Source organism: Anabrus simplex, chromosome 8 (genome assembly GCF_040414725.1).
Source record: "Anabrus simplex isolate iqAnaSimp1 chromosome 8, ASM4041472v1, whole genome shotgun sequence".
Taxonomy (NCBI): domain Eukaryota; kingdom Metazoa; phylum Arthropoda; class Insecta; order Orthoptera; family Tettigoniidae; genus Anabrus; species Anabrus simplex.
This window is the reverse complement of record NC_090272.1, coordinates 71,624,797-71,638,499: the sequence shown is the minus strand read 5'-3', so window position 1 is coordinate 71,638,499 and position 13,703 is coordinate 71,624,797. Positions and strand designations below refer to the sequence as shown.

At 39.3% G+C, this 13,703-nt stretch overlaps 1 protein-coding gene across 5 annotated transcripts in view; it reads left to right on the top strand.

The window, feature by feature from the left end:
* hpo (serine/threonine-protein kinase hippo) overlaps positions 1-13,703 on the top strand; it is a 514,540-nt gene that overhangs the window by 479,861 nt on the left and 20,976 nt on the right. For all 5 annotated transcript variants that reach the window (XM_067152280.2, XM_067152278.2, XM_067152277.2 and 2 more), the window contains one exon: positions 383-519. In XM_067152280.2, the coding sequence (XP_067008381.1) occupies positions 383-519 (137 nt within the window). The remainder of the gene's footprint in view (positions 1-382; positions 520-13,703) is intronic.

The window sequence follows — 13,703 nt, the reverse complement described above, 5'->3', positions numbered from 1 at the left end:
CTACTCTTTGTAAGATTTCTATTTAAGCTCTCCTCAGTTTCATCAGATGTGCTTTTTTCCTGCTTTTATTACTAATCATCCTCTTGTTAAATCTTTAAACTAATCATAAGTACAGAATTGTCTTGATTTTTTTTTCACTTTCTAACTTATTCTGCCTACAGTTGAATTTGTTATCTTTCTATGGGGAATAACCATATTTTGTTTTCTTTTAACCTTCTCCAAGACATTTCATACATTTCATATTTCTCCAACATTGCTCTGATTATCCATTTGGGTATTTCATTTATATTTTTTTCAATTTCAATTTACTTTTTGATTACTGTTACAGTCTAGCTTGTTCTTTTGAAACCATACTACATTCATTTGTTTGGTTAATTTATAGGTAATGCCAAGCAACCAAATATCTTAGGACAAATGATTGCGGAAGCTCGTGAGATTCGGGAAAACCAAGTGTATCGGAATAACATGGTCCAGTCAGGCGCTGCAGCAGGTGCTAAGCAGAACCACGCAGATGAATCGGTGAGTAAAATGTATTATAGTTATGATTCAAAAGCAGTACAGATGAAATTCCGTGAACTTATGTTACCTGTCATTGGTTTATGTTTTTTTTTTTTTTGTTCACTTCCTCCTTCCTAGTTTCCTATTTTTGATGTACACCTGGCTATTCATTTATATGCATAAGGAAGTAACTGAATTTGAAGAAAGTGTGATAAATACAAGCTTCATGTTGACAGCTCTGTAAAGAAAATTCAAAATGAAAGAGGAGAACATGTTTTCATAATAAATGCGTAAATAATTTGTCCGATAACAGTCATTAACTCGTTAAAAATAAAGGCTGAAGTAAATGATCGCTTAATTTTAATACTGAAATTAAGTAAGAATGTGATACACCTCAGGATATGGCAGAGTGTATCTTTGATTTCAGAGGTTAGTTCGTTTTCTCGCGTCTGGTTAAATATCGGTAAGGCTCTTCCCATGTAAATTTATAGTGAGAAGGTTATTGCTTTTTTACTGGTGCTTAATATGTGTTTTCATGGTATATATATGGTTAAGTTAGGTTAGGTGACGCTGTTCTACTAAGAAAACTGAAGCATTTGCCACAATATGTGACCTTTGGTATAGTTTTCTTGCTGTGTATACTTGCAATCTCTGTCTTCGACATTTGAAAGGGATGTAGGAGACAATTAGTATTACCTGTGAACTGCTGTACCATAAAGAAAATTAGGAATGAAAGAGGAGAACATGTTCTCGTAATAAATACATAAATAACATAGTTGATAGCAGTTGTAAACTCGTTAGAAATAAAGGCTAAGTAAACGATCGCTTAATTTTAATACCTTATTTACACTAATAATACCCGCATTTTTAAAAAAAATGTGGCACGAAATTGGGGTGCGGGTTTTATTTGCATCAGTGTTGGCAACATGCTCCTGGCACACCTAGTTTTCGATATTGGATGTACAGTTATGCTTTGTGTAACCACAGGTGGAAGAAAACTGCCCCTATATGTCATATTTAAACGGAAAACAATTCAGACTTTAAATTTAAAACTGCCTTTGCATTTAAAAATAGTATTTGATACAGTAATTTAAATTCAAAATTTCTCCTGCCACGATAGAATGCGTCTTCCAGAACATGCAGGGGTAGCTTTCCGCACTTTCACTCACTTCGGTGTGTTGACAGTTTGTTTCATAGTTGCTAAGTTTGAGTGAAATAGTAATTCTTTTGTGTTCAGTGTTTTAAGGAATGCCACAGTATCACATAACAGACGGTGTGCGAAGAAGAAGAATCCACGAACAGTGGTGATTCTCGTTGGTGATGCAGACAGTCGGCGAAAAAGCGTGGCTCACAATTATCAATTCGTATCCAACGAACAATATTGTCAATGCCAATTGAACTGCATTGGTTTTTTTAATGCCTAGCCCAGTTGGACTTTTTAAAAGGAGATGGGGTCACTATACTGTGTTGCAATGCAGACGGAAGCGAAAGACTTCCTCCCCTCATCATAGGAAAGTTCGATAAGCCATAATGTTTTAAGGCCATCGGGTACTTTCTGTGCAAATACAAGCCATCTAAAAATGCATACAGTACAGTAATCCAATGAATAAAGTACAGTACTTGCACAGGGGAGTCAGCATAGACTTCTCGTCTTTGAATATTTTTATCTTTCGTTGCGTGAGGTTATGTTTGTCAGTGAGTTATCCAAGTGCATTATTTGAATACTGTAAATGCACCTTGTTGAATACATTTTGAAAATGGTTCTTTTTCATTGCATTTGAAGTCAATCAAATTTACATGTTAATATTTGCGTTAACCATGTGGACCTCGCGAAGTGATATGAATCATTGTTAATTGCATGCAGTAACGGATCTCAGAATATATTTTGATGCAGCAAGGGTTGGCATTTCTGAAGTACGAGTTGGCGGTTAATTCAAAATCACGTAAATCAAAGTCCGATTTTTGCGTCCCAATGACTTCATATTAATGAGGTTTTACCATATTGCAAAACTAACATCAGAGTTCACCGGTGTGTCTGTTTCAGCTGTTTACATTGCATGAAAAAGAATTATCCACCACTGGTTGTGTTAATATCTACTCATAAGAAAAGACCGCGTGTGAGAAGAGTTTTAGGCATGGTGTGTAACGAATTTGTAAGTAATTTAGGAGAGGATACTAGTGATGCAAGAGACGAGGGAATTGAGCCTACTGCAAGTCCTACTTGAAAATTTGATAATTTTCATGGCAGATATATTTTATAGCTGTGATAATGTGTTTCTCAAATATGTTCAGGCAAAGCAGCTATATCCGTAAATTTACACGTTAATATTTGCGTTAACCATGTGGACCTCGCGGAGTGTTATGAAATGTTTGTTTATGCCGATGTTACTCTGTCAATGGAGGGAATTTAAGTTCTTTTAACTTTTTTCAAAATTAGCCTTCCTAAAATTAGGGTGTGGCGATTATTTGGCAGCGGGGATTATTCGCGTAAGTACGGTACTATACATTGAAATTAAGTAAGAATGCAATACACATCAAGATATGGCAGAGTGCATCATTGATTTCAGAGGTTAGTTTATATTTTCTCGTGCCTGGTTAAATTTTGGGCCGAGTATTTGAAGGTGCTCAAATACATCAGCCTCATTTCAGTAGATTTACTGGCACGTAAAAGAACTCCTGCGGGACTAAATTCTGGCACCTCGGCATCTCCGAAAACCATAAAAGTGGTTAGTGGGACGTAAAGCAAATAACATTATTATTATTATTATTATTATTATTATTATTATTATTATTATTATTATTATTATTAAATTTTGGAAAGGCCATTCCCACATAAATTTATAGCGAGAAGATTATCATTTCTCTACTGGTGCTTGAAATATGTTTTCATCATACATATAGTATGGTTAAGTTAGGTTAGGTGACGCTGTTTGAATAAGAAAGCTGAAACGTTTGCCACAAAATACTATCAAACATCTTCGGTATCTTTTTCTTGCTATGTACACTTGCAAGCTCTCTCGTCGACATTCAAAGGCAATGTCTGAGTAATACCCACCGACTGTTGTTCTCTAAAGAAAATTGAAAATGAAAGAGGATAACACAATTTTCGTAATAATAGCATAAATAACGTGGCCGATAGCAGTTGTTGTTAACTCATTAAAAAGAAAGGCTGAAGTAAACGATTGCTTAATTTTAATGTTGTATACTGAAATTAACACATTGCAGACCGGGTGAACTTCACACTGCTCAACCCATGTGCTCGGCCGTTTTCTGTGTAACGTATTGTTACAGTGCATGCACATAAATAAAGTCGAGCTTCACTAACCTGTACTGATAATGGTGAAATTTACAGGAGACCTTTGGTAAGAGTCTTAATAATGTTCCCTGGTGTGGTATCTGCTCAAATCTACTTCTACTCATTGTATATGGTGGTTTCAATGAGGGGATCAGTTGGCCAGTAGTCTTTCCAATATGACTCTTTTTACCTGTCCTATCAGTATAAACAAAGCAAAAAATTATCGTTTCGTATTGTTTCGTCAGTCCACTTCAAGCTCTTAGGGAATATTTTGTGTGATGAAGTAGTTTGCTGGTGATACAATTACGTATGCTCGGCAACAAGTTCAAAGAAATCATCACTAAAAGTAAGCACTACTACTCAATATTTTTGAGGTTCATAAAGTCTTACCATTATGCCAGGAACTCCTGGGAAATCCTCTTAAGTCGGTGAACTATTATTTTCTACCCATTCATGAGAATAAATAGACATATACTTCCATTTACACTTCAATATCACTTTCAGCCTCGTTCTCGACCAGCTCTACGTCACGTTGTTTTGGAGAGCGTACATCATTATTATCAACCAAACCATTTTTGTTAGAATAGCTTTCAACCTCGAACTCACGATAATCAACATCACTGGGGCAATCCGGTTACCTATCCGCATATAATTCATTAAAAATCTTGTGTGCATCTAAGCTCATGTTCATTTTGGGAAGCGCCATCTTACCCACCACATGGCTCCTTAAATGATGTAAACAAGAGGTTGGAAAACTTAGCAAATGAATCATAAAACAGAAGAAGAACGTAACGCAAAGCTATCGTGGAGTAACACAAAAGCTTCAACTCCGAGATTCTAGTAACCTTGACTGCCAGCTAGTTTCAGAAGTTTCGACGGATGTCGCCGAACATACGAGTCTCGTGAAGACGAGTTAACTCTCTCCTGTCTGCAATGTGTTAAGTAAGAATGTGATACACCTCAGGTTATGGCAGAGTACATCACTGATTTCAGAGGATAGTTTATATTTTCTCGCGTCTAGTTAAATTTCGGAAAGGCTATTCCCATGTAAATTTTTAGCGAGGTGGTTATCATTTCTCTACATGTGCTTGAAATATGTTTTCATGATACATGTACGGTTAGATTAGGTGTCATTACATGTGATAAATATATTTTGGATCCGTAATTATGATATTTGATTGAAATAATAACAATAAGTTATTTTATTGTATTGATTAGGTGGTCAAATTAATAAAATAACTATAATAATTTCGTGTGGCTATTTTTAGCCGAATGCAGCCCTTGTAGGCAGACCCTCCGATGAGGGTGGACGGCATCTCCCATATGTAGGTAACTGCGTGTTATTGTGGTGGAGGATAGTGTTATGTGTGGTGTGTGAGTTGCAGAGATGTTGGGGACAGCACAAACGCCCAGCCCCCGGGCCATTGGAATTAACCAATTAAGGTTAAAATCCCCGACCCGGCCGGGGAATCGAACCCGGAACCCTCTGAACTGAAGGCCAGTACGCTGACCATTCAGCCAACGAGTCGGATGAATAAAATAACTTATTGTTATTATTTCAATAGATTAGGTGTCGCTGTTTGAGGAAGAAAACTGAAATGTTTGCCACAGAAGCATCTGGAGTGATACTATAATTTTTTCAGAATGAAATTAAACATACACTTTCACGTAGTATCGGATTTCGAAAAATAACAAACAAGTACATAAGCCATAGTGTGGATATCATCCGCGAAATTGCAAGTTTTGAGCAAACTTATTACCGTCTCATTCCAATTTTAATGTACATGGGGTTTTTCCCAACTTTTAAAAAATCTGATACAATGACAAAACGCTATAGCTAGTAAATGTTTCGCCGTTATTAATTCTCTCTGACTTCTACTGTATCTACCATCTACAGTAGCAAAATTATTATCCATATGTCAAGAAACCAAGGGCTTTCACTCTTACCTCATGTTGATATTGCCAGGCAGAGTGGATTTACAAACATTCTCTGACGCATCAGCATTTTGCATGTTGATGCCACATTTGAACACGAGCACACTTCAATATCCCTTTTCACCAGTGTTACATGTTTGACTATGGAAATAATTGCATAGGTGAATATGGCTGCCTCCAAGCAACAGAAATAGGTATAGGTCTATTTAAAAATGCAACTTGGTCTTGGTACTTTAATAGGATACATAGTGGATGTTCATTCATGTGTGTCTTATTGTTATTCACCTAGAAGAAAATCGCCTTTCACTATCTTCATTTTGTAGAAATATACCCTATTTTCATGTTTATTAGATGCCTCATATATTAGCCCCCCCCCCCCCGGCTTTTCTGGACAAGGGAAATAAAACTTAAAACCCTGTATATAAGACCTCCCTCAACATAATTTGTCAAGAAGAGCAAGGATTCCACTTCATAGTGGAGTCTTTCGTAGCACTACAGTAACAATGCAAAATTGTATTTCAAATGTTAATAAACAACAGTGCCAATTACGTCTTCCTTTTTGATAGAGACTTGTGTTTTGTTGAGTTGAAAAATACAGAAACAAGAAGTGTAGTTTTACCACCTCTTTCAAATTAGCCTCTTTTATAGGAAAGCAAGGTGTGAAGCCAGTACCCAAAAAATTCAATATTCTTTCTAACATGATCAGATATTGGAGTAATCAAAAGGTTTTTTTGCTTTACGTCGCACCGACACAGATAGTTCTTATGGCGACGACGGGATAGGAAAGGCGTAAGAATGGGAAGGATGCAGCCGTGGCCTTAATTAAGGTGTGAAAATGGGAAACCATGGAAAACCATCTTCAGGGCTGCCGACAGTGGGGTTCGAACCCACTATCTCCCAATTACTGGATACTGGCCGCACTTAAACGACTGCAGCTATCGAGCTCGGTAAAAGTGAAATTAAAAGCAACAAATAAAAATACAACTAAGTTGAAAAATGATGGTTTTGCCATAGCTCAAAAAAATTTATATGGGTGGGGGGAGGTTAATATATTAAAGCGAGTACCATCTCAAATGTAAACTTCAACATAAATAGCCTTAGATCAAACCAGTAGCAATTACAAACAATGTATTGATGGTGTTACTGAAAAACAAGTCCATGATTGATGTATTGATCAACAACTAGCATCAGCTGTGTAGCTAATATGTAACAAAACACGTATGGTATATGGTGTACCATAAGTTAAAATTGGAAATTAAGTTCAGCTGTACTTATTTAATTATTGGTAAAACTAAACTACTAACTTGCTGTGTAAGTTGAATATATTTCCTATCCATTGCAAAAGAAAAGAACTTTATCAACACAACCAACTTCTGCAGGCGTTCTGACAATACTGGGTTATTTTGTGCTTGTTATAATGAATTGCTCTTAACTAGAGATTTTCAGAAACAGTTGTTTAAAAACTTGAATTTGATAATGAGCACACCTTTCATCATTTCTCATCATCACCAATATTTACTACAGTATGTACACTCCTAAAAGTACTGCACCCTGTTGTCCCATTCACACATATGGTAAGGAAATAATTACTATGCTATGCTATGGTACTGTGTTTTTAACACAATTGAGTGTTCAGCTGTTGATCTATGTTTACTAGTTTTATTGCATACAGCAATCCAACTAATTTTAATATTTCAAATCTTACCTACTATTTTTGTTGAAAATGAAATGTCCATAAAGCATCAAAATTTGTCTTTAATTTTAAGGGGTAAACTGGGGCTGCTGTATTATGCTAAGGTGTTCATTACATGAGTAAATATGGTATCTAGACCAAAACGTCATGTGTTCACCATTTACCAAGCTCGATAGCTGCAGTCGCTTAAGTGCAGCTGGTATCCAGTAATCGGGAGATAGTGGGTTCGAATCCCACTGTCGGCAGCTCTGAAGATGGTTTTCCATGGTTCCCCATTTTCACACCAGGCAAATGCTGGGGCTGTACCTTAGTTAAGGCCATGACTGCTTCCTTCCCATTCCTAGGCATTTCCTATCCCATTGTTGCCATAAGACCTATCTGTGTCAGTGCGACATAAAGCAAAAAAAATGTTCGCCTTTTACCGTTATGTAGGTCTAAAAGTCGTGTGTTCACCACACAAAATGGGAGGTTCTCACATATTAGACTCTTACTTTTTTCGACTGTAAAAATGAAAAGAAATTGGGGTCTAACATAAGGTAAACACAGTATCTGAGGTGAAAATCTTAGGAGGGCCACTTTATATATTCATTTCTTAAATCAAATGTTTATGTTATGTTGATAGAAGCTACCGAGTCAAGGTGATGAAGTTGCGCTCAGTTAACCTGGAAGGACACATGTTTGATTCCCGCCAGGAAATCAAAAACATTTCAAATGAGACTTTAACTTCTAGAGAAGCACATGGCGCTGAAGGGAAACTTGACCTATGGCAGTGAGGCATAGAGCTAACTACTCTATCCTACTCAATGCCAGGGTTACATACACTGACTGACAGAGCAAATGCTACACCAAGAAGGAGTGGTTCGAAAGGGATGAAAGTTGGGGAAAAAACAGAGACGGCACAGACGAATAATTGATGTTTATTTCAAACCGATATGCAGGTTACACAATGCGCACGGCATTGACTCAGTAGGATGTAGGACCACCGCGAGCAGCGATGCACGCAGAAACACGTCGAGGTACAGAGTCAATAAGAGTGCGGATGGTGTCCTGAGGGATGGTTCTCCATTCTCTGTCAACCATTTGCCACAGTTGGTCGTCCGTACAAGGCTGGGGCAGAGTTTGCAAACGGCGTCCAATGAGATCCCACACGTGTTCGATTGGTGAGAGATCCGGAGAGTACGCTGGCCACGGAAGCATCTGTACACCTCGTAGAGCCTGTTGGGAGATGCGAGCAGTGTGTGGGCGGGCAGTATCCTGCTGAAACAGAGCATTGGGCAGCCCCTGAAGGTACGGGAGTGCCACCGGCCGCAGCACATGCTGCACGTAGCGGTGGGCATTTAACGTGCCTTGAATACGCACTAGAGGTGACGTGGAATCATACGCAATAGCGCCCCAAACCATGATGCCGCGTTGTCTAGCGGTAGGGCGCTCCACAGTTACTGCCGGATGTGACCTTTCTCCACGCCGACGCCACACTCGTCTGCGGTGACTATCACTGACAGAACAGAAGCGTGACTCATCGGAGAACACGACGTTCCGCCATTCCCTCATCCAAGTCGCTCTAGCCCGGCACCATGCCAGGCGTGCACGTCTATGCTGTGGAGTCAATGGTAGTCTTCTGAGCGGACGCCGGGAGTGCAGGCCTCCTTCAACCAATCGACGGGAAATTGTTCTGGTCGATATTGGAACAGCCAGGGTGTCTTGCACATGCTGAAGAATGGTGGTTGACGTGGCGTGCGGGACTGCCACCGCTTGGCGGCGGATGCGCCGATCCTCGCGTGCTGACGTCACTCGGGCTGCGTCTGGACCCCTCGCACGTGCCACATGTCCCTGCGCCAACCATCTTCGCCACAGGCGCTGCACCGTGGACACATCCCTATGGGTATCGGCTGCGATTTGACGAAGCGACCAACCTGCCCTTCTCAGCCCGATCACCATACCCCTCGTAAAGTCGTCTGTCTGCTGGAAATGCCTCCGTTGACGGCGGCCTGGCATTCTTAGCTATACACGTGTCCTGTGGCACACGACAACACGTTCTACAGTGACTGTCGGCTGAGAAATCACGGTACGAAGTGGGCCATTCGCCAATGCCGTGTCCCATTTATCGTTCGCTACATGCGCAGCACAGCGGCGCATTTCACATCATGAGCATACCTCAGTGACGTCAGTCTACCCTGCAATTGGCATAAAGTTCTGACCACTCCTTCTTGGTGTTGCATTTGCTCTGTCAGTCAGTGTATAATTGAAACCTAACCGTCATCTCCACCGAGGGTCTTTATGGCCTGTACGGAAATGGGTTTGCTATGTTGTATTGATAGTTAAATTAGCTGTATACAAACACATGTGCAGTTTAATGTTGTTAAATTATGGGCACGTCACAGATTTATTTTTGAGGTTAGAGAGATTGTTATGGAGGGAAGTAGTAAGCCTTATCATAATCTGGAGGATGTCCACTTCCGTGGTGTTGCTGATTAGAAAAGTGCCGCATGTAGTTCACTGACAGTGTAGAGAAGAGTTTGTAGTTGTAAACATGTCTAGTAGTAGAAATATGTTAAATCGGCCTCTTCATTGCCGTCTTTTAGCATGGCTTGATGTAGAATATTGTAGAGATGGGCGTAAGCCCATAAGTATTTACAAGGAAACAAAGGAATTGGCAAAGGCAGTTAGTACAAGAGATGTTCAAAATAAGAAAGCAACCCCTTGTAAGATACAAACAGTTCTTCCACCCATAAAGGTGAGCTAAGTGTTGAGGTTTTAGTAGTGATATGAATCATTATTGGTGATATTTAAACATTTTCATTTAAACAGTTTGAATTGTAAATAGTGTCTGTGAGCAGGGGTAATGTTATTAACAGGCAAAAGTAATTTCTGAAGAAAAACAAGGGGGATAGTTGCATGTCGTGCAGTGTTTTTATGGACAAGAAGATAGGTTATTGTGGAATTGCGTATATATAAAGAAGAAATGTTAAATCTGGAAGCCTATGTTGTATTGATGGATTTTTTCTTTCCCCCAAGAGTTCTTTTCCCTCTTGGATTTTGTGCTGAATATAACCTCTTGTTTGCGGGGAGAGAATTTGAAAGAGAAATGGAAGGAAATCGACCTGTGGTAAGACCAAGAAGAAAGTGGATTGATCTAGTGAAGAAGGATGTGCTGCAGAGAGGTCAAATTAGTGGACGAAGAGTGGTATAAGGACAGGACGAGATGGAGGGTGCTCATACACCACACCTGGGCAACTGGAGTTCATTGATGAAGGTGGTGGTGGTGGTGGTGATGGTGATTGAAACATGTGCCCATTATCATCAGAGGAAACATCAGACTTGCATGATCTAGATGACGATCTACTTCATCTTTCTACCTCTCATCATTCCCCACGATGTTCTAGTCCAGATTCTCTTTCCTTTTACAGTTCTTAATCATGTCCATCCATTATAATATTGACAATCCTTGCCTCTCTTTTTTTTCATTTGCTTTTCTTATGTCTTCTTTCCTCACATCTCTCCTGTTCTTTAATAACATATTTCTCAGAAATTTTATTTGAGCTGTTGAAAATAGATTTTCACTCTTCTTTGTCATTGATCGGGTTTCAAATCAGTCTGCAGTGATAAGAATCGAGGGCTTTGAAAAAGAAGCAGCAATCCAGAAAGGAGTGAGGCAAGGCTGCAATTTGTCCCCCCTTCTTTTCAGTGTTTACATAGAACAGGCAGTAAAGGAAATCAAAGAGGAATTTGGAAAGGGAATCACAATCCAAGGAGAGGAAATCAAAACCTTGAGATTTGCCGATGATGTTGTTATTTTATCTGAGACTACAGAAGATCTTGAGAAGCTGCTGCTGAATGGTATGGACGAAGTCTTGGGTAAGGAGTCATCATCATCATCATCATCATCAGTTTTCCACTCCAGTTGCCCGGGTGTGGTTTACGAGCACTCTCCACTTCTGGTCTGTCCATGTACCACTCTTCTCTCAAGACGACATCCCAGCTGACTCCTCTTGATCCTATGTCCTCTTTCACTTGGTACAGCCATCTCTTCCTAGGTCTTCCTACCGGTCGTTTTCCAGCCACGACTGTGTGTAGCCATTGTTTGCTGTCCTTCTATCGTCCATTCGTTTGACATGGCCAAACCATTTCAAACGGGCCCTTGTCACTTTTTCATTCAGGGATGGGTACACACCAGCTTCCTCCCTTATTCTTTCAATAAGTCCAAAACAAAAGTAATGAAGTGCAGTCGAACGAAGGCAGGTGATGCAGGAAATATTAGATTAGGAAATGAATTCTCAAAGGAAGTAGATGAATATTGTTACTTGGGTATAAAATAATTAACTATGCCAGAAGTAAGGAGGACATAAAAGGCAGACTAGCAAGGAAGAGCTTTCTTAAGAAAAGAAATTTGCTCACTTCAAACATTGATATAGGAATTAGAAAGATGTTTTTGAAGACTTTCATGTTGAGCATGGCATTGTATGGAAGTGAAACATGGACGATAACTAGCTCAGAAAGAAAGAGAATAGAGTCTTTTGAAATGTGGTGTTACAGAAGAATGCAGAAGTTGAGATGGATAGATCAAATCACAAATGAAGAGATACTGAATCGAATTGGTGAGAGAAGATAGATTTGGAAAAATTTGACAAGAAGAAGAGATAGAATGATTGGACACATCTTAAGACACCAAGGACTTGTTCAGTTGGTTTTGAAGGAAGTGTAGATGGTAAGAACAGTAGGGGTAGACCAGAGAAGCAGATTGGACCAGATGTAGGATGCAATAGTTATGTAGAAATGAAAAGTTAGCACAGGATAGGGTGGCATGAAGAGCTGCATCAAACCCGTCTATGGACTGATGACTCAAACACACAACCAGCACATTATTTCTTCAGCCTTTGTTCTTTTCTTTTTCTCTCTCTTTCCTAGTCATCACTACTGTCTTGCTCTTCCTCATTCTACATTGTGCAGGAGAATTGATCTCATAGCTGGTGAGTGGCTGAAGCGAGACATGGAAGTCAGTAGACCTAGAGATTGTGCATGATGATGATGATGATGATGATGATGATGATGATGTACAAACCAAGTGTGGTCCACGTGAAACTGAACCCAACAGATTTAGATGCAGAATAGTAGGTGGGAGGAGACAATTACGCGCAAGTTCTCTTGTCGGCATTCAAAGGCCATGTCGGAGTCGATTAGCAATACCCGTCAACTGCTGTTCCGTAAAGAAAAGTGAAAATGAAATAGGAGAACATGTTTTCGTAATAAGTGCATAAATAACGTGTCCGACAGCAGTTGTTACCTTGTTTAAAATAAAGGCTGAATGGATCAGAGAAGTAAGAGAGGATCTGAAAGGCTTTACAACAGAAGACACCACAAATAAGATAAAATTGAATACAAAACTCAAGAATACAAACACCCGCTTTACCCTTACATAAAACAAACCAACAACGTGCATATTTTCAACTGAGGAAAAGGCATGAAGTTTGGAGCGTCTGAAGAAGTACTGGCAGGACCGCAAAGCCCGAACAATCCCTTCAAAGAGACCTGAACGACGGACTGACTAAAGTGATCCTCTGTGGTCATAAAAGAAGAAGAGAGGCTGAAGTAAACGATCACTTAATTTTAATGCTAAATACTGCAGTTAAGTAAGAATGGGGTACACCTCAAGATATGGCAGAGTGCATCATTGATTTCAGAGGTTAGTTCATATTTTCTCGCATCGGGTTAAATTTTGGAAAGGCTGTTATTATGTTTTCATGGTACATAAGCGGTTAAGTTAGGTTAGCTGACGTTGTTTGAATAAGAGAATTGAAGCGTTTGCCACAATATGCGACCTTTTGTATTGTTTTCTGTTGCTAGCTCTTGCGTGACATTTGATGGCAATGTTAGAGTTTGTTAAAAATACCCGTTAACTGCCGTTCCATGAAGAAAATCAGGAATGAAAGTAGACAACATGTTTTCGTAATAAGTATGTAAATAACATGATCGATAGCAGTTGTTAATGTCAAAAACATATCACATGTAAGGCTTTTCAGGCAGTTGTTAACACGTTAGAAATAAAGGCTAAGTAAACGATCTCTTAATTTGAATACTCTTCACTGAAAGAGAATGCAATACACCTCAAGATATAGCAGAGTGCATTACTGATTTCAGAGGTTAGATTGTATTTTCTCGCATCTGGTTAAATTTTGGTAAGGCTATTCCCATGTAAATATTTAGCGAGAAGCTTATCACTTTTCTACTAGTGCTTGATATATGTTTTCAGGTACATACGCTGTTAAGTTAGGCTAGATGACGCCA